General features: G+C 41.6%; 1 protein-coding gene across 1 annotated transcript in view; it reads right to left on the bottom strand.

Moving 5' to 3' along the window:
* The window catches only part of AChE-2 (acetylcholinesterase 2), a 149548-nt gene that overhangs the window by 26034 nt on the left and 103462 nt on the right, over positions 1–20052 (bottom strand). The window contains exon 3 of the mRNA XM_033329620.2: positions 10205–10357. Coding sequence (XP_033185511.2) covers positions 10205–10357 — 153 coding nt within the window. The remainder of the gene's footprint in view (positions 1–10204; positions 10358–20052) is intronic.

Raw genomic sequence — 20052 nt, forward strand, 5'->3', positions numbered from 1 at the left:
CTGTTTCTTCTTAGCTGTCATAATAATTCGGGTGATTGTATAGCACGAAATTATGCAAACTCTAAATTAAAAAAAGAAAGAATATATATATCTATATAAATATATAACATGTAAAATAAATATATTATATGAATATATATATTATGTTTGGCTACAGGTGTCGGAAAATGTAAGAGGAGATTCTTGAAGCTGAAATAAAACGAACATCAAGAATAAAAAAATTGCGTTTTCTGCTTTGTTTTTCAGTTATTGACAGTTAAAAATTGACTAAAATGTCCCTACACGCGAGCAAACCTCCTTACACGAACGAAAGGAGGTCAGCCTAAGCAGCGGGGCGCACAGTGATCCTCAAACCGAACATGGGCGGCAGGTTACTTCGTACAGATCGTAGAAAAGAAAACCACGATATTCAGATACGTAAATCCCGCGCGACGTTTTGCGAAAGAAATGGTAGATCAAATATTAAACCTGCTTACTCATGGAAATCCGTAAAAGTATATAGAACACCGCCCTATGAAATTATATACACACCATATAGTTTGCAGCATATTTGTTTGCATGATGCCATTAACCCATTCTCTTTCGTTTATTAAATGTACGTGTAAATATGATTTAAATTATATCGCGTTTGGTCTCATTTTAATCAGAAAAATCTCACGACACACGTTGGTCAAAGTTTAACTAAGAAACAACCAAAAATAAGAAAGTTTCATCGTTGTCTCATCATGAATAATTGGTACTTTTTTCATGTACGACTGAATTCGGATCAGGTTACGTTATTCAGCTGTCAAAATTCGCCATATTTCAAACGGTATATTGCGATCCCCTGGGAACAGGCAACCAGCCCCACTAGTGAGGATGACGACCGGTCAATTAAGGGGGAAAAAGAGGCGGCCATTTACGGACACACTATCGTAGTTGTAAGGTTAATTAAGAATAAAGATGAAGGGAGGAAAATTGCGCGGTATTACGCGAAGAATAAGTATTAAGAGTATTCGAAACGACTGAGACGCAGCCAGGTGTCTACTCGAGACAGAAATTATTCTAATATAGTAGCTACACTGAAATACAGAGTCTTTAGAGGATCAACGGAGCGTCAGCAGCCTGTGGAAACCGGCGAAGCTTCTTGTCCCGAGACACATCTCGCGTTATGGTTATCGTCTCGATCCCGCCTAGGTTCTAGCCTAGGGAAAATTAAGGCCCGACCCGGAATCGTTGGTAATTGAACGTTCGTCCTCGTGAATAGCGTCTCCCGGTAACGTACAATACCGGCTCGTTCCTAACTTTCGTCCCCTTCCTTTGCCAGAAGCCTCCATCATCCTCCGTAATTCAAAGTTACGCGGAAATTTCGCGTTTACTCGGTCGCATCTCTCTTCTTCGTCGAGGTCTTCCTACAGTTACGACGCCAGCTTTTAATCCGCGTTTAAATCTGTTCAGCTTGAACTGATTTCAGAGTTCTGCGCGAATTCTTTCCAGCAAGTTCACAATGGCAAGGTCGCAAGCCCGGGTGCACATCTTTCGAACGTGGAATTAACGAAGGCGCTGATTAATCTGGCGCGATCGAATCTTACAAACTGACGTCTGCATTCACCGCGACGTTACAAGAATTAATTAGACGTACTTTTCTCCTTTAACTTCTACGTCCCTGCCATCGTTAAGCGTCGTTCACACTGTGACGAGCCGCTTTATTGCCGAATAGGTAAACTCCGCGAGATAGAAAGTGGGGAAAATTGATGAGATTGTATAAGAAAAGCGTCGATCTGATGCTGACATTTCCAAGATTTCCAAAGTGTCGAACGTTTCGAAAATTTAGAGAAGCGGAGTAAATCAGTTTGGCCTTTGAACGTCCCGCGTTGGAAAATACACCGTGTCCTTCATCTCCACATTTTTATACGAAGAATCCTCATCGAGTAATCAGACGACGATAACTGTGCAGAGTTAAGAATATTCAACGTGGAATGAAGGTACGCGCAATATTGTTTCGTTATGGATAAATTGTGTTGCTGAGAGCAGAAGAGAGAAATATGTACTGGCTGTGTTGGAACTTGGTTCGTTATCGGATGACGATTATAAACAGCAATGGCTGGGCTGTATTATATCGGTGCAGGTCGTTGGCAAACACGGTAGATCCGCGTTCCCGTTGCAAACACTGCGATTTAAACAACCCCCGCCTCTACCCACTGTGTTTGCTCTCCCTTATCGATGATTAACAGATTCACGGTGCAGCAATTTCAAAAATACAGCGAGCGTTCCGCCTATAAAAAGAGGAACACCCGTTATTTGATTATAAGGAATGGGCCATAGATACGAGGAGATACATCGATGTTTTAGAATTTTAGCCTGCGGCACGTCATAGAACGCTTAATCAAATTTGTGCAACGAAGATTGCTGACGTAGCGTCAAATTGGGATGCTCGTTCCGTAGCGTAGGAATTTGAAAAATAAGAAAAAATGATACGAGCGGATAGATGGAAATAAATCGATCGCCGATACAAAGTAGTCTAAGATCTTCTATTTTCTGGGATCTCGGCATTGGTCCCTGCAGCGGACATCGTCAACAACAGTTGATCAAATTTGTGACAGCAAGAGACGATGCACGCAGTTGCAAATTCGGATACTCGTTCCGCGGTCTACGACTTGGGAAAACAAGAAAGACGATACAAGTCGATGGAAATAAAGTAGCTAAAATAGCGAGCTAAACTAAGCTGCAATTCTCGAATCGTATTTTCAAGGATTGTCGAATTTGAATTTTCCTTTCGCTCATCGTAGCGTAGATTTTTCTTTTATCGAAACAGACGAGAAGCACGCGTGGTAAATTTCTAGAGCTAGAGAGATTTCTAGAAACATAGAAATTTCTAGAAACGCCAGAAGTACGCGTAGCGCGTACTCTTGAATCCGTAGACTGACGTCACGGTATCTGCCGGATTTGAGTACAATACGCGAGCAACGATGTGTTATTTATACGAAACCTCGGCAATTCTGTGTCAATTAAGGATCAGTCGGTAATTCGGTCTGACCTCTAATTCGGGATTGAATTAAATTTCATGAAACACGGCCCCCTATCGATCGGCCCGGTTCGAGATCCTATTGTGTCGGTTTTCTCCTCGTCTGTCCTTTTTAAAAGTTCGTTGGGACGTCGTATTATGCACGGATTTCCAGTTATTTCCGGCGAATCCGGCCGGGATTTAAGAATACACTCGACTGAATCAATAAATGGCCCAGTTGATAAGACGGCTTCCGTCAGAAGATACAATAAAACCGCGGCTCTTCCGCCTCTTCTCGTCTCCCCCGTGCCGAAATATAACGAAATCCGGCGAGATCGAATCCCGAGCAGCCAGTTTCCCTTATTGGCTTCTCCAAACCTCTATTTCTGTCGTTCTGGTTGCACATCTATTTACACGTTTATTTACCCAATCAGTTCTTTTGTCCAGCCTTGACACAGTAATTATTATTACTACTATCGTAATTGTTCTTGTTGTTGTTGTTCTTGTCGTTGTTCCTGCTGTTGTTCTTGTCCTTGTTCTTGTCATTGTTCATTTTGTTGTTCTTGTCATTGTTCATTTTGTTGTTCTTGTCATTGTTCATTTTGTTGTTCTTCTTGTTATTCTTGTCGTTGTTCTTGTTGCTGTTGCTCTTGTGGTTGTTCTAGTTATTGTTCTTTATGTTAATCTTGTTGTTGTTCTTGTCGTTGCTTTTGTCGTTGTTCTTTTGGTTCTTCGTGTTATTGTCATTGCTGTTGTTGTTTTTGCCGCTGTTCTTGTTATTGTTCTTGTCGTTGTTCTTGTTATTATCCTTGGCGTTGTTGTTGTTGTTCTTGTTGCTGCTCTTGCCGTTGTCCTTACTGTTATTCCTGTCGTTCTTCTTATTGTTGTTCTTTTTATAATACAATACATACATAATGATTACAAAAAGACATAATAATTACGTTATATTCATCGTTACGCGTACATGTACCCCAGGATAGAATTAAAAAAATGAAAAGAGAGCCGAAGAATTTCCTGAAATTGAAAAATCCGAATAGAAGCGCGGAATATCGCCATAAGAATTGGCTCGTTTCGTAATTCGACCCACGGCTAGTTGGAAAAGGTAACGTGCCTTACAAATAAAATTGTTCTCTGACTTTTTCTGTCTTGGCGGTACGAAAAATCCAATTTGCCTGAAATTTGGACGGTTCAGCCGATCATTGCTAATTACTTGTAACAATTAGCGTTAGATCGATCGTTGGCCTTAGCCAGGGCCGATTTCAACGCTCGTATTTGCTTTTCAATTTTAATTTTCAAACTCGATTTTCTCAAGAACGAAGCACCAAAGCGAACAAATTTTATCCCACGTTTTTGTCTTATTTTTCCACCAGCAATTACCTAATTCTGCGATCAAGAAGATTCCCTAACACCGATAGAATAGAATCGCGTTGCTTCTCGAATAAACCAAATTTTCTAGATCTTCCTTGTGACCAGAAACTTTCGGTTAGTTTAGGTTTTAGTTTGTCTTCAGCAAGATTCCGCTTAGGTTTCCGATCCGCTTGGCCCTACAGCCGCGAAGAACTTCTCCGCGAGTTTCCCAATGACGTTGTTGTCCCGAGAACTTATCGAAAAGCTCGGATCGCTGTTGGCTGAGGACAGAGAAGAGAAACGTACGAGTTAGAAGCTACGTTCTCGACTAGATTTTCAATCGGTGGCGTTCTCCACGAAAGCTACGACAAAGTACATCAGCAAACGTTCAGGAATCAGAATTTTGTGAAATGATCGCGCCGCCAAGTTTTGCCCAAAAACTTGCATCGTCTCGCATTTTCTGCGCACATGCTCGAGCAAAGTTTAAGGAACGTCTATGCGGAAGTTGATAGAGCGGAGGCGTTAAAGTTGAGAGGTGGATTTTTCGCCGTCCGAGACGTCGACGCGATGCTGCGGTGCTGTTCCAACTGTCGACGGAGAAACATCGTTCCGTTTGCCCTTGGCGACTTGTTCGTCCTCTTCTGCCCCGCAGCTCTTTCAAATGACATTTATTACAGCGATCCATGGTATTTGAAAACTGGCGGAAAAATTGGTTACAGAGGGTAATGGTCGAGGAATAATGTTTTCGAAAGGAAGAAAGAAAATTGTTTCGTTGGAATTTCACGAGTCTGTTGCAACGAGGCAAAATTATTAATCAACCAAGAAATACATATACAATTGCATAATTTCTGACAATTTCATGGGATTTTCTATTAATGCGAAACGTAATTATTCAACCGTATGTTGGTAAATATTCATCGTTTGTCTGAAGTAACCTGTAGCGTATAGCTGACTACTGAATTTTACGATTGCTTATTACGAGTATAATGCATAATTATTCAACCGAATGTTGATAAATATTTATCGTCTGCCTGAAGTAACTTGTAGCGTATTACTGAATTTTCAAACTGTTTGTTAAATATGTTCCATTCTTGTTTAAAGTCTGCAAGAACAGGCTAATTGTAGTTTTTGAAACGAATTGTAAAAAGCTACCGTTTCAAACCTTATTTCGACAGACCAACAACACTGACAAACTACAACGTTGTACTGCTACTACTATTACATTTTCCTATATTTTATAACAAATATTTGTCTTCTAACAAAAAAAAAAAAAAATATTCTGTCACCGATATAACAATAAATCTGTGTACACATTTAGGTCAGAGAGACAATCGAACTTGATTTCTGTTGTTAGATTGCCGTCACATTACGTTGGAAAGGGAAACGAGCTCCGAAGGAGGGAAGCTGCGAACACGGCGTTGTCATAATGACAGTCGTTTTTGTTCGGTAAACGTCGTTAATTTTAACGATCCTTAAAATTACAAAGGCAACAGTGGAAGGACAGGCTGGGGTGGGGCCGAAGATCGACCAAAGGGAAGCCCAGGGGCGAGCATAATGACACGACGATCGATAATGCTCAACGGAACTCGATGGACGCCAGGAATTTCGTTACGCTGCTTTAATAAACGCCGTCGAACGACATTTCTTAATTAACTTGGCCGCGTTTCACCGCACGCCGTGTTAAAATCCTGCTGCTGCCCTTTATTCCTCTGCGAGACGAGCTATTCGAACGAACAGTTTTCTTCCCTTTTCCTTCCTTTCAGAAATTATTCGAGATAAATAAGAAGCTGCTAAGAGCTTCTAAGAACCTAGGAGATTCGATATTCCTCGAGAAATTTACGATTTTTAACCGCCACTCGCTTATCGTTGATCTTTACTACTTTGTACCTCTATAAAACTACGTCTTAATCTCTTGAAAAATCTTTCGCGACGGATCAAGACCTGTACGAATGAGCAGAATCAGCTATTCGTCGAATAATTCGTGACTTTCGATCGTGGCTGACTTATCGTCGATCTTTACCACTTGATACTCGTCCTCGTCTGATCAATGATTGACATATTCTGTTTGAGCGTGTGGATCTTTAATCGATTCGTTACAGGCGGCTTGAGAAACAGTTGTTACGCGTAACAGGGATTAATTCGTAAGAAATTAAACTCATTTGTTTGAAAGACAGTCGACGAAAAAGCGGCGTTTGATTCGGTGATAACCAGGCCAGTCAATGTTCACACGATGCAAGCAGCTTTCCGCGGGATTTCTATTCATGGGACGATTCCTCTTCGGCGCTGTCAATAGCCACGGAACTATTGGATAGTCCGATTCGTTCCTTTCAGCCTCGCTTTTAACGTGGCCAATGAATGGCCCCGCGAGAAATCGTGGAGCGCGATCCGGCTCGGTCGATAACGAAGTTTAGCGAGAAAAAGCAGCGCGTGAAAAGATTCCCGGCGGAGTCGGAAGGGTCACGGGCTGAAAGGAGTCTTTCAGAAGCCACGAGCCTCGTTTCCATTAATTCCTTTGGCTAATCGGCCGCGCGATTCATCGCTTAACGAATCGGTCGGTTTATTTCCGGCTGTGATTATTTTTTCGACGTGTACAAATTATTCGACGAACGATTCGACTTTTTCAATACTCGGGTCTTTCCAAGTTACTCCCATAGAAACATAGACGTAGCTAGAGGATACCCGGTCGATAAGGAAGGAAATTTCGAATTTATGTTACGAGACGCGTGTAGTGTGAGAAAATCAGCGTACCCTGATGGACGAAATGTGTTTCGACCTCGCGGCGGAAGCGTTTCAGATATCTATACACGTGTTCCCTCCAGCGACGTGCATTTCCTCCCCATTTCTTTTCCCCCCCAGCGTTAACCCGTTTCTGACCCACTTCCCGGCTTTGAACTTGTTTCGTCCCGGCCCCGAAGGGAAACTTACGACTTCTTTCCAGCGTCTCCTCTCTTCGAGTCATCTTTAATTTTTTCCCCCGTCTGTCCACCCTCGGCTGCCGGATGAACTGGAAACGCGGAGAACATGTTCCTGCCGCTTTTATTGCTCCTCCGGCGAGTAAACTTCTCCGAGGGAAATTCGAGAACGGATGAAAACCGAAGGGAACAAGAAGTGGCGACCGGATATTCTTTTGTAGTCTTGCCCTTCTAATCAAGATCGAGCCAGCTAGATCTGAACCCTTTAGGAGACCGTAGACCGACCAATTAACTTGGTAACCGTGCCATTCCTGGGAGAAAGAGATGGTATTAAGGATCGAATGGAAAGGATGAAAGTTTCCGGGAAGGCGCGCGTGGAATAAGGCCACGGAAGGGAGAGACACAGAGAGGGAGAGAGAGAGAGAGAGGCTGAAAACGAACGCGAGTTAAAGGAGGCTGCTTTAACTGGCTGGCGAAACCGTTATTAAGATTACGGTGGGCGCGCATGAGTAATGACATCCTCCTTTGCTTCCACCAACGCTCCCTGATAAATTACCTCCTCCGCTAATTACTTGGGCCTCGGCATTCCGCTTACAAGCATTTCACGTTCCAGTTAGTCGGCGGCGAGAAATCTCCCAGGATCTAGCCTCTATATGAAAGTGAAACACCCTGGAGTTTCAGCGGTTTTTTATGGAATGGCCGCCTTTCAATTTCGTTTGCTGGCTGTACATGAATTTTAGAGGAGACAAGGATGCAGTAAAATGCGGGATAGTTACTTCTACGGCTTCAGGCTAAGTTTGGATTAGATCGCACCTGGACCTGGTTCAGGATAGGCTCTCCCTTACGTGTACTCTCCATCTTTTACTGGTTATTTCTTCAGTTTGCAGTTAGGCTAAGGTTTGAGTCGGACTACGTTCAAGTTAAAACTCAGTTGAGCCTGGAACCATGGAGTTTTAGGGTTTTGTGCCAGTTAAGCTTCAGCCAGATTCGTGTCAGTTAGACCCTGGTACTCTTTCTGCCATCTTGGAATTAGGCTCGCTTTTGCTTCAAATTAAGCCAGAATTAGACCTAAGTCTCTAACCTAAATCTTATTTGTTCGCCAATCTTAGAACTGGGTTTAATTTTGGTTCTCACCTGGTTCTCATCTCAAGTTGGATCTATTGTTTATTCTTTCCCCAATCTCAAGATACAGTCCTACTGGAATTTCACCTGAAATTAAGCCTCAGCTGGGTCTAATCTTCATCTGTAAGGTGAATTTGGATTTGAATTTGGTTTGAATCTCGTCTTTCACTCTTGATCCAAGTTAGACCTAAGATCTTGCATCTTCTTCGATCTTAGGTTGGCAACTTGATTCGACGAAGCCTGCAGCTTCCATTTATTTCTTCCTAGAGCTCACAGCTTGTCTGTTTCCAAGTGTCTCAGAAGAACTCGTAAACGTGGCCCGTTCTACCATCCATAAATTGTGGGTCCCTAATGTCCTCTCGAGCTAAAGAGGCGATGAAAGTTCAAGAGTCTTCACGACTTTCGCTTATATGCCCTGTTTTATAACTTCAGCGCGGGAATATATATCGAGAAATTTCGTGATAAACTCGAGGCCAGATAGGATGGTGCGGCCCGTGGAACAGCTTAACCACGTGGAACGAAGAAATTACGGTGTCTTACGGTGGCGGAGTCGCGAGGCACACGGCAAGAATCTAATAACCTGGAAGGATCCTAGAATCGTCGTGGGTTTCTCCCTTTGAGAGCCTCAATTATTGATTTATACCACTGCGGGGTAGGATAAAACGCGGAGATAAAGTCGACAAAGTCCCGGATCTGAAAGGGTAGCCTTTCCTAATATCTGGTCGACCTTCGTTCCAGTATAACGCCGCCTCTTAAAAGCTCGTCTTCGATACTATTCACTCTAATGGCGTCGCTTTTTGTAGAGGAGCATTCGCATGGAAAGAAAATGAACACGATCAACTTCGACCGGGTAGATCGACGATGAAAAAAAAAAAGAAAGAAAGAGAAGAAAAAGGAAAAACGAAGTAAAGAATTAAAAGGAAGAAAAACGAACGAAATTTGCCGAACATACATCGGCAACGTTGGTGTAGCTATAATTTACGTCGAGTGGCTGTTATTAGTCAATCATTCGTCGACGTTGCAGCTCGTTTTTCCCTGCCACCCACCGTACCGTGTAAGCGTGGAAAAAAGTAAAAGAAAACCCTGGCGAATTTTTCATAATTTCCTCGTAATATGCAGCGATTATGATCCTCCAGTTATTATTATTCTTCTCGACAAATTTTAACGACTGCATTTATTTAAAATGTATTCCTCGTACGAACTACTGAATTTATCGTAATGGCTATGATGCTGTTAGTCCCATCTAAGTCCCTAACCCTCGTACGTTGTACAAACTTCATCCAGTTTCCCTTTCATTCAACGAATCGACGGTTTTTAACAAGTAGTCGTGCGAACAGTATTTGTCAATTAAAAATTTGTCCATTATGGACTCCTTACGGATCGCGTTAGCAAGCCTATACAGGTCTAACGTTGCTCATAATCTGTCAAACAAATTTTAACATCCCTTTGTCTTCTAAATCGACTGGCCAGCCTTGAACCTACTGTCACATCTTTCTCCCTCAGCAATTTAGATTCCAGCTTTCATACCACAACATTCGAATGTAATTTAGACATTTAAAATGTCGTATAGCGATTCGACTATGAAAAATGCCTGACATACTCGAAACACTGAAAGCAATCAACGATTCGCCTTGGACAGGACGATAGATATTACCCTGATCGTTGCAGCAAACGACCAGAAAAGGGAAGAATCACGAGCCGTGTTATCGTCAGTCGCCACGTGACTATCGTCCCGTGGAAATGTCAGACTATAACATAATAGTTCCCTATCGATCGGGCGCGTTTCACGTGACACGTTCCCGTAGTCTAGGCGCACGTGACGATAAAAAGCGCTACCTACTTGAGTGAAGAAGTAATAGTAGACCTTCATGCCGCGCTCCGCAAACAGTTGGGCAAAGTGGATCGACGGACAGATGAAGAAGTAGTCGCCCACCACGTCCGCCACCATATTCTGGTAGATGTAGCCGTTGTACGGGTCCTCCCAGTTGGTGTACTGCAACAGAAATAGTTTGTTCGTTAGTAGCGATGATTCCTCGATTATTAACACTTTACCGACCGCTGGCGGTTCAACAGTATACGCACGTCTGACCGGCAGCTCAGACGCGGATTCTCCCTGGCGCCGGCTCTGTTTCGGTTCAGACTCTCCAATACCATTCTTTTCGTTCATCGCGAACGATAAGCTTTTCAAATTGGTATAAAACTGTGGAAGCTCATAAAGCAACGCAACTGAGGCAACTGAGCAAGGTACATTAGTATCAAATAATAAATTACTGCTCAAATAATGAGGAAGATTGTCGGCAACAAAAAGCCGATTAATCGGCTAGCGATTGGCAAGCGTCGGCGATAAAAAGTTGATTAATAGGCTACCGGTCGGTAAAGTGTTAAGAAGTTTTTATATTTACGTTCACTGAAATGCGTATTTCTGTGTACATAAGTAACATACAACGAATAATTTACCAAGGAACAATGAATTTTCTAATCTGCCATTTGGACAAAATTAGTTATAGAAGCTAATGTTACAATAACTGGACAACGTAGCTCGAAGATATATCTCAGGTTCGATACCATGTCCATCCTCGATAAAATACATAAATATATATATTAATGTGTATCGAATAGTGTAATAAATAATGTATAATTTTATTCGATTAAATTTTTATTCAGATAAATTCTTACAGCAATAATTTTTTAGTCGAGTAAATTATTTTATTAGTCAGATATATAGTTGTTAGATAGGACACATTCATTAGTGGCGAATATAATGATGATTTTGTAGCTTTATTCGTCATTTGTTATTCGAATAAAATTTTACCCAACAAGCAATTAAAAGTGTTACAGCTACTAAATATCATAGAATCATAACAAGCACTGTATCTTGGTTATTTTATATATTTTTATAAAAATCTCCGTATTCTATGTAGCTTTGTATTCTTTCATTTCTCAAAGCGTATACAAGTCAGCAATCTAATTGCAAGATTCTTAATAAGACACTGAGGGACGATCAAGGTTCGATTATTCTGTAAAATATTCAAACTACTCCAGGTTCTAAGCTATCTAAAATTCCACCTGCAAACCTATTTTTACAATATTTACCTGATAATATGGTGTAACTTATATTTACCATACACGTGAGTCCATCTTCATCAAATTTAAAGCTCCGAAATTTTGAATAATTGAAAAATCCTGGCAACGTCTGCTCCGTCGTGAGACGATAATTTTTTGCAAAAATGTCAAAGTTACGGTAAATTCGGAAGCTAGCAGAAGAATAATCTCGTAGAATGGAAAGGAGAAACTTGTTCGGTCGATGATCAAGGGAGCAAAGTTCGTTTATGGCAGTCAGTCTGAGCGAAAGGTTCAGGAAAGTGGCTGGAACAATTAACACAGGCTGAAACAATGGGTGTAGTTTATATTTTCAGGAAAGCGAGAGCAATAATCGGCCGAGTATCGATCGTCCTGGTGTTTATACTGCGGCAGTGTAACCGTGATAAATGGAGCTCGATAGGTGGAACCGTGAATTTCACTGCGCCGTAAAGAATCAGAAAATTGTTCGCCGTTTAAATGCGCGTTTGTGCTTTCAAGCTGCAGAAACACGAGCGAAAGGTCTCGTCGTGTTCTGCTTATCGCAGCCTTTAAATTCTTCAACGGAGGCGTTAAGAGAGGAATAAAAAAAAGGCGCGGAGGGTACACGGTCGGTTGCCGGATTTAACATCGGAGCTAAGTCCAGCTGGCATAACCCATTTGAAAAAAATTCCTCTAATTTTTCAGGTTCGTTCGTGTCTAAACAACTGGAACGAGTTCGTTCGTCGACGATGCGAGCGACGAGTAATTTTCACAGCAGTTGCGGACCTTTCGAAGGGCAGAATTTCATCGCAGACCTGTTGCAGGGTGCATTCCGTAAAAGTGGGGACGGAAGCGCGTGACAAGTTGAAGGCAGGCGATTATTCAAAGTTGTTCCGAGAACGGCAGAGAAAGTTGGTCGTTCGCGTGAAAGCGGTGACCCCATCTGCCGAATGGATCGCGTTCCGGTGAACTTCCGGTCGAGTGACGATTATCGATCGAATCCGCGTGTGATAATACAGGCGAATCTAGCGAAAAGATTGTAGGCGAGCTCGTGCTCGTGACGCACTATGAATGATGAGAAGGTTTGATAAAACATAATATCGTGACAAATTTTCTGTTGCTGTACGATCGTTACGGTAGGTATTGCAGGAAGTTTGAAAGAGAAAGGAAAGAGGACCTGCAGTTTCTATTTCGTCCGGTACCTGCTGCAGGATTTAATAGTAAGACTATCAAGCAGGCCCGTGCCTTAAACATCGGGATAGGGGAGATTATACTGGAAGTCGTGTTTATGGAAACACGCAGTGGAACACGTGGAAACAGGTAGTCGACCACCTGGAAAGAGGTAGTCGAACCACTTGCGAGAAATCATAGGAGTATCATAGTCCTCTGGCAAAGTAGCAAGCGTTCCTACATTGTTAAGAAAATATTTGGTGCCTCGTTTTTCTTATGTTTCATTGGTGAAGATGAGGTAGGTGAGACAATTGGCTCAAAAGTCTTAACTGTTTCATTAATTCGCAGCAAACAGACGCCAGACTGAGCCAAACATTTGGTGGCTCCTCCTTCTCATGTTCCATTGGTGAAGATGAGATAGGCAAAACAACTGACCCAAAATCTTAACTGTTTCATTAATTCGGATCAAACAGACGCCAGACTGAGCCAGACATTTGGTGGCTCCTCCTTCTCATGTTTCTATTTCAGTCTCACCAATGAAACATGAGAAGGAGGAGCCATCAAATGTCTGGCTCAGTCTGACGTCTATTTGATCGGAATTAACGAAGCAGTTGAGATTTTGAGCCAGTTGCCTTACCTATATCATCTTCTCTAATGAAACATAAGAAGGAGACAATTGGCCCAAAGTTTTGTCTATTTTATTAATTCCGATCAAACAGACGTCAGACTGAGCCAAACATTTGATGGCTCCTCCTTCTCATGCTTGATTAGAGAAGATGAGATAGGCGAGACAACTGAGCCAAAGTTTTGCCTATTTTATTAATTCCGATCAAACAGACGTCAGACTGAGCCAGACGTTTGGTAGCCCCTTGTTCTTACGTTTCATTAGACAAGATGAGATAGGTGAGACAAGTGACTTAAAATCTTAACTGTTCCATTAATTCCAATCAAATAGACGTTAGATTCATCCGAGCATTGCATGGTACTGGCGACAGCTGTCGGAAACTTTCTGAGACGTGGAGACCTATGACATTTCCCATATTAAACCCAATTGTATAAAACCCAAGAAGTAATCAGTGGTAGAAGCAGCCACGTGGAAGACACGATCTGTGGCAGACAGCTCTTATTGCAACTTCTAGAAATGACGAAAAATCTACAAGGAGATGCAGCGTGGAACTTTCTTTTTTTTTTAACTATTCGTTTTTTCCACTCAAATACCTCAATATCTCTTTCTAGGGAATTAAAAAATACATCGAATAGAGTACAGAAAGGTGTATTGTTTCATTAAAAAAAAAAAAAAGAAGAAGAAAAATATAAAACTTTCCATCGAAGTAAAACCTTTTTCGAAATTCGTAATATCGTAATCTGTAGTCGACTGAAAGCTGATAGAATTTTCGTTCGAAACATATTTTTCTCCGACTATCGAAAGTGGCTGAGAAATTTGATTGTGTCTGGCTTTTAGACAACTCTGTGTACAATGGCCAGGAAAACTACACGATATATTAGAACAACACAAACGTTTCACGCTTTTGCCTAAAATCGACGCGCTCCCTATTCATTTCCTAGGTATTACAATATAAAATATCGACATTTTACACATTGCCGGCAACATATACTCCGAATGAAGGGAATTACAAAGTAGCCTGGAGAAGTTTTTGGACGAAGGAAAAGTTTCCGTGTCTCGGTACTGCAACTGGAAACTCGCGAAGCACTCGCCACGGAACGACCATCGACCGGCATTTTCGTGAATAATGGAACACCGTTAATTGACGACCGCAGACTTAAGGAGAACGATATTGGGAGCAAGACGGTGGAACCCGGAGAGATTTCGAGAGCTTCCTAACGAATCGACACTGGAACAGAACCAACCAATGGCAAAATCGGCCGATCCTTTTGCATTATCAAGCAAACCCTGGAGGACACATTCTGGTCGCTCTGCATGGACTGCACTTTGTTCGTGATCGGGATAGATGGAATCGAGTAAGTTGCAAATATAAATTCGAATCTGATTAGAGAATTTCCTCTGAGGAAAATGTAAAACGATATTCTCTCTCTCTCTCTCTCTCTCTCTCAGTAGATTCTGTCCTAGCTAGATTAGTAGAAACTGTCTTTTTTAAACGGATCAAATTCACGAGTAACGAAAATTAATTTGGGAAAATTTGTCGATGAAAAGGAAATGGCGAAAATAGAGAGAAAAATGGTAGAATAAAATGTAATTTAACCTGGTTTAAGGTCTCATTTCCAACGAAATAAAGGTTCGAACGTACGGGTATTCAACAAGTTTCGAATGTAATTTTCACGAGAACAAAGCGCCGTATAAACAAATTTCCATTCTGCACTTTCGACTTATTTTTTCACCTGAAATTACTCCGTTGCGCTCGATATAGCTAGTTAGTTTGCAAAACTAACTAAATTTGCAAAAGCAGATTGTGCTCGCATAGGAACACACCTACCAGAAAAAAAGTTTATTTAAGTAATTGTTATAGCACCTTAAAGTTTATTTTCTTTTTAAAAAAACACTTTTTTTTTAAACCCGCCAAAATTTTTACTTTCACATTTTTCTCTACCGTTGTTTAGTTCATCCAGAACAAAAATTTATGATAATTTAATCCTTTTTTTGGTTTTTTGTTTCAGTCAAGAATTACGAGGTGGATCTTTCCCGCCGATCGAAGACTGCAGCGACAAGACGCCCATGAAATTAAGCTTAGAAATCTTCTTTTTTGTACTTTTTGTATTTCGTATTTTGTATATAAAACCATATCTCAAAATTCAATGACTTCATTTCTTTCTTCATTTCCCTTCTAAAAAAAAAACGTCACAAAACTACGCTGCTTTAGAACATTCCAATTCAGGACAATTCCAAACGTGATTTCGCGAGTGATTTGTACAACGTGTTGCGTGCGTCGTGTCGATCGGTTTCGTGGTTTAATATTTTTATTAACGAGCTTGTTATATCCGTTCCAACGGATTACAAACTCGCAACCGTAGACAGGTCTGGAATTAACGGTTTTGCCAAAGACAGAGCCAGCAATATGATGGCGTTGTCTCGGAGTTCTGCTTCGCGACGCTTTAATCGAACTTGCAGCCGCGGCTATCTCCGCGGCAGGACTCGCGTAATTTGCGAGGCTGGTTCTTATCGAGGAAGAACGTGCCGGTGACAAATTGCTACGCTGTTGGAACGAGAGACTCGTTGATCGAACAGAGCCTGATAAATGAAGATACGTTTCAACTGGAACAATCTGTTGGCCTTCGAATGGAATTACTTTTGGTTTTATGGGCAACCTCTGGCCTCATCGCGCGTAGCAAAGTCGCGAAATCGATTCAGAAACGGGTCGACCCGATTTTTCTCCCCATTTCCCGTTAACGATCTATGTAGCGGGTATTTTGCGCTTGTTAGTTCCTTTTACTTTTAAAGCCACGATATTTTTACCATCTGTTGCCCTTCTTTTTACTTTGCTATATCCTTCTCGATTGAACGAATTCGAATTTGGAACGAAATCTGGCGATAAATAAAACATGTATATTCTCGAGGGTTTTGCTTTTTCGAGAAAAGTGTATTTCATTTCACGATCAGATATAACGAGTGACAAATAAAACAGACGAAGAAAGTGATCTGTCTTGCGGACACGCATGCTGCAAAATTTTCAATGCAACTTATCACGAAATAAACAGGTCGATACGCGTGGTAAATCTCGTTTCGTATTTTACGTAAATTTGTTGAATTTTAACAGTAACGCTGACCTCCTCCGTTTCTCTGTGAAAACCTGCACCGGGTCGATATGCTCTGGAAAACCTTAATCCGGTCCTGACAAATGGCCGTATAAAAAAAGAATATTGTTACAGGTATTCGACAGCTACACGGAACGTCGATTTATATCGCAGAGAAAATGAAGAAGACGGTGAACGATGTTCGTTGATATCCGGGTTATTGATCAGACAGAAAGGTTTGCGGAAAACCTGCCAAAGTATTTCACATCGCGTATAATTAGTTGTGCGATGTACTATACGCGTGAAAGCCTTCTATGGTAGGTGGTTCGGACATTACGAGTCAGCGTAAAAGTCAAAGCGTTGGGGATTAAAACGCGTAAACCTCAGCGTCTGACCTCATAACCTCGCCGTGCCTCTTGCAGGTGCTATATTCGCAACAAAGGTTGGAAATCGGAGCAGCGGAGGCGTGTTAGGGTTAGGTCTATTCACAGGTTTCATTAACGGGCGGGATAGCCGAAGCTGTGGTAATCGTTCGGAAAATGATAGTGGAGGCCCTGTTCATTTGCATCTGTTTTAATCGACACCGAAGCCGCCATATAGTTGGTATGGTAATTGAACGAGATTTCCTATTAAAATGTATGACCGGGCGACGCGAGCCAGGCTGTGATTTAACGTTGGAAAAGAAAAAGGCACCAAGGAACGTATTACACCCGGTGGTTTTCTCAAAGGGAAACGCGTGCAGGATGTTTGCAGGATGGCCCGTAGCTCACAGAGGCTCTCTCCGTGGCAGGAAGAAACGTTGCAGTTACGCGGACCAACCGCAGCCACCAGCTAATTACACGCGAGTCCAGGTTGGTTCGTTGGTCTGCAGAACCTGGGAATGATAGAGAGCGAAGGCATTTCACCAGCTAGAGTTTCATTTCATTAAAGTTAGCTCGACCCGGCGAGCAATCTTTCAGCAATCAAAGTTGCGTCTAGACTCGTTCAGTCTGACTGGATACGCTTCTTTCCACGATTCACGTCGTGTCCAACTTCTTGCCTGATCGCTACAGCTGTGCTGTCACAGTCGATACCGCGAAACCTGCAGATTCCAGGTGTTTTTGTCCAACTTACCAGTTACTAGCGTTAATAAATAGCGCTTCACGACGTTAACGAGTTTCCTAATGGAGCAAATTTCTAATTACGCGAGTATCTGGATTATACAAATTGGTTTCAGGCATCGTACACATAGCCAAAGTTAGGCAGTTCATTGTTTCCAAATCAATTCCAATACAAAAGTTGCTCCGCTTGGGATTTGCATTAGGAAACATAAGAGGTTGGTCCTTGGTCTTCGTGTTTGCAAAGTATTTGGATTATGCAAGTTGCTTTCGGATACCAAACGAAATGTCTGCAAAGTCCGATTCTATTTCTACCAACTACAGAACTATATAACTTCTTCAACCACGGACTTTTGTATCGTATATTATGTACACGTCTAAGATTCTTAAGATTCTATAGAGTTTCTATGAAAATTCCTATCTGTCAATAACTATGTACTGGTGTATTTGATCTGAAAGAAAACACAGGAAGAATTAATGGCACTGTGAAATGTTCATCCTTGCGCTAGATCAAATTACAGTGGGCGGTTCAACCTTAGAATTTGAATCACAAAGTTATCTTATCTAAATGGACTCAGTAGGCTGTTAAAATTGCTGCCTACTAATAAGCAAATTTCTATGTGTTCATATGGGATTCAGGAGAAAATAGAGAAGGAATTAATGGCACTGTGAAACGTCCATCCTTGCGCTAGATCAAATTACAGTGGGAGGTTCAACCTTAGAATTTGAATCACAAAGTTATCTTATCTAAATGGACTCAGTAGGCTGTTAAAATTGCTGCCTACTAATAAGCAAATTTCTATGTGTTCATATGGGATTCAGGAGAAAATACAGAAGGAACTAATGGCACTGTGAAACGTTCATCCCTGCGCTAGATCAAATTACAGTGGGAGGTTCAAGTTTAGAATTTGAATCACAACGTTATCTTATCTAAATGGACTCAGTAGGCTGTTAAAATTGTTGCCTACTAATAAGTAAATTTCTATGTGTTCATATGGGATTCAAGAGAAAATAGAGAAGGAATTAATGGCACTGTGAAATGTTCATCCTTGCGCTAGATCAAATTACAGTGGGAGGTTCAACCTTAGAATTTGAATCACAAAGTTATCTTATCTAAATGGACTCAGTAGGCTGTTAAAATTGTTGTCTACTAATAAGCAAATTTTTATGTGTTCATATGGGATTCAAGAGAAAATAGAGAAGGAATTAATGGCACTGTGAAACGTCCATCCCTGCGCTAGATCAAATTACAGTGGGAGGTTCAAGTTTAGAATTTGAATCACAACGTTATCTTATCTAAATGGACTCAGTAGGCTGTTAAAATTGTTGTCTACTAATAAGCAAATTTTTATGTGTTCATATGGGATTCAAGAGAAAATAGAGAAGGAATTAATGGCACTGTGAAACGTTCATGCCTGCACTACGTCAAATCGCAGTTGGACGTTCGAGTGGATTGTTCCTATAGAAGAAATCTGTGCGCGTCTAAATAAAAATCCTGCGGGGGCGTAGGCTGGCGCGATTTAAAGGGTAATCGTTTATCGAGATCTTGAAGAGCAACGTGTTGGCGTTGAGTAGCGAATGGTATGACGGTATAACGAGCGATATGCGTGTCGGTGAGAAGCCGTATCAGCGTGGGACTAGAGTGGCTAAAGAGAGAAGTAGCCTGGTGTCGTTTGGCGAAAGGTCGGTGCTCGTGACAAATCGAAATCACAGAATGGAACCGGCCGCACGAATTAATGGACAGAACTGGCGTGTTCCGAGATTGCCCTGTCTCTATAATAAGACGACGATAAATTTTTAACGAGGTCCTCCATTTAATGAATTGAATGAAATATCGCTATACAGGCTGTCGCAAAATATTTCACCATCCCAAAAGCACAGAAATCGATCGATCCCGCTTTTTGTCAATTTTTTCATCCCATCAGCGACCAATCATCGTTCAAGCACTCGCGAACCACCTATTTCCATAAACTTACTTCTTACTCGTTGCGAGAGAACGTTACAAATAATAGCAAATTCGAAGATTTTGAAAGACCGTGTAACATCGTTGCTTTCCTCTCTTCGTCTACTTTTCAACTTGCTCAGAATGGAGATCCATTTGTATCGTTTGACCGATACTATCTTCATCGACAAGATCCCATCGACGACAAACTTCGCTGACATCGTACTTCACTTACGCTAGATTTCTCCGACGACACGATTCTCACCGACGATAAAAATCGATCGACACAACGTTTAACCGACTGTTACAAGATCGTATCATGCGTTTGCAACGATCCACAAGATCTACATACAAACGTAGATAAGTACGCTCGCTTTTTCACAGGAATAAACCTGACCCGAGCCAATACCAATCCACTTGTGAGCAAATTCCAAGAAAAATGCTTCTGCCGAAAATCACACCTGCCACTTCGATTGCTATTGGTTTGGACTAGGTTTCAGCAAGACATATGCACCTGTTGTCAATGTTGCAGACACAGGCAAAGGATAAAACGTAAGCTGATACAACGCTGGAAACCATACTCTGCCAGAGATTCGTATAAACTGAATAATAAAATGAACGATCATCTGTGCGTCGATCGCTGTTGCTAAAACTGTAGTCGACGAAGTGTGGCATCCGCTGTGGATGAAATCCTGTCGGTGAAAACAGCGT

The sequence above is a fragment of the Bombus vancouverensis genome, chromosome 16, assembly GCF_051014615.1.
Source record: "Bombus vancouverensis nearcticus chromosome 16, iyBomVanc1_principal, whole genome shotgun sequence".
In the NCBI taxonomy this organism is placed as follows: Eukaryota; Metazoa; Arthropoda; class Insecta; order Hymenoptera; family Apidae; genus Bombus; species Bombus vancouverensis.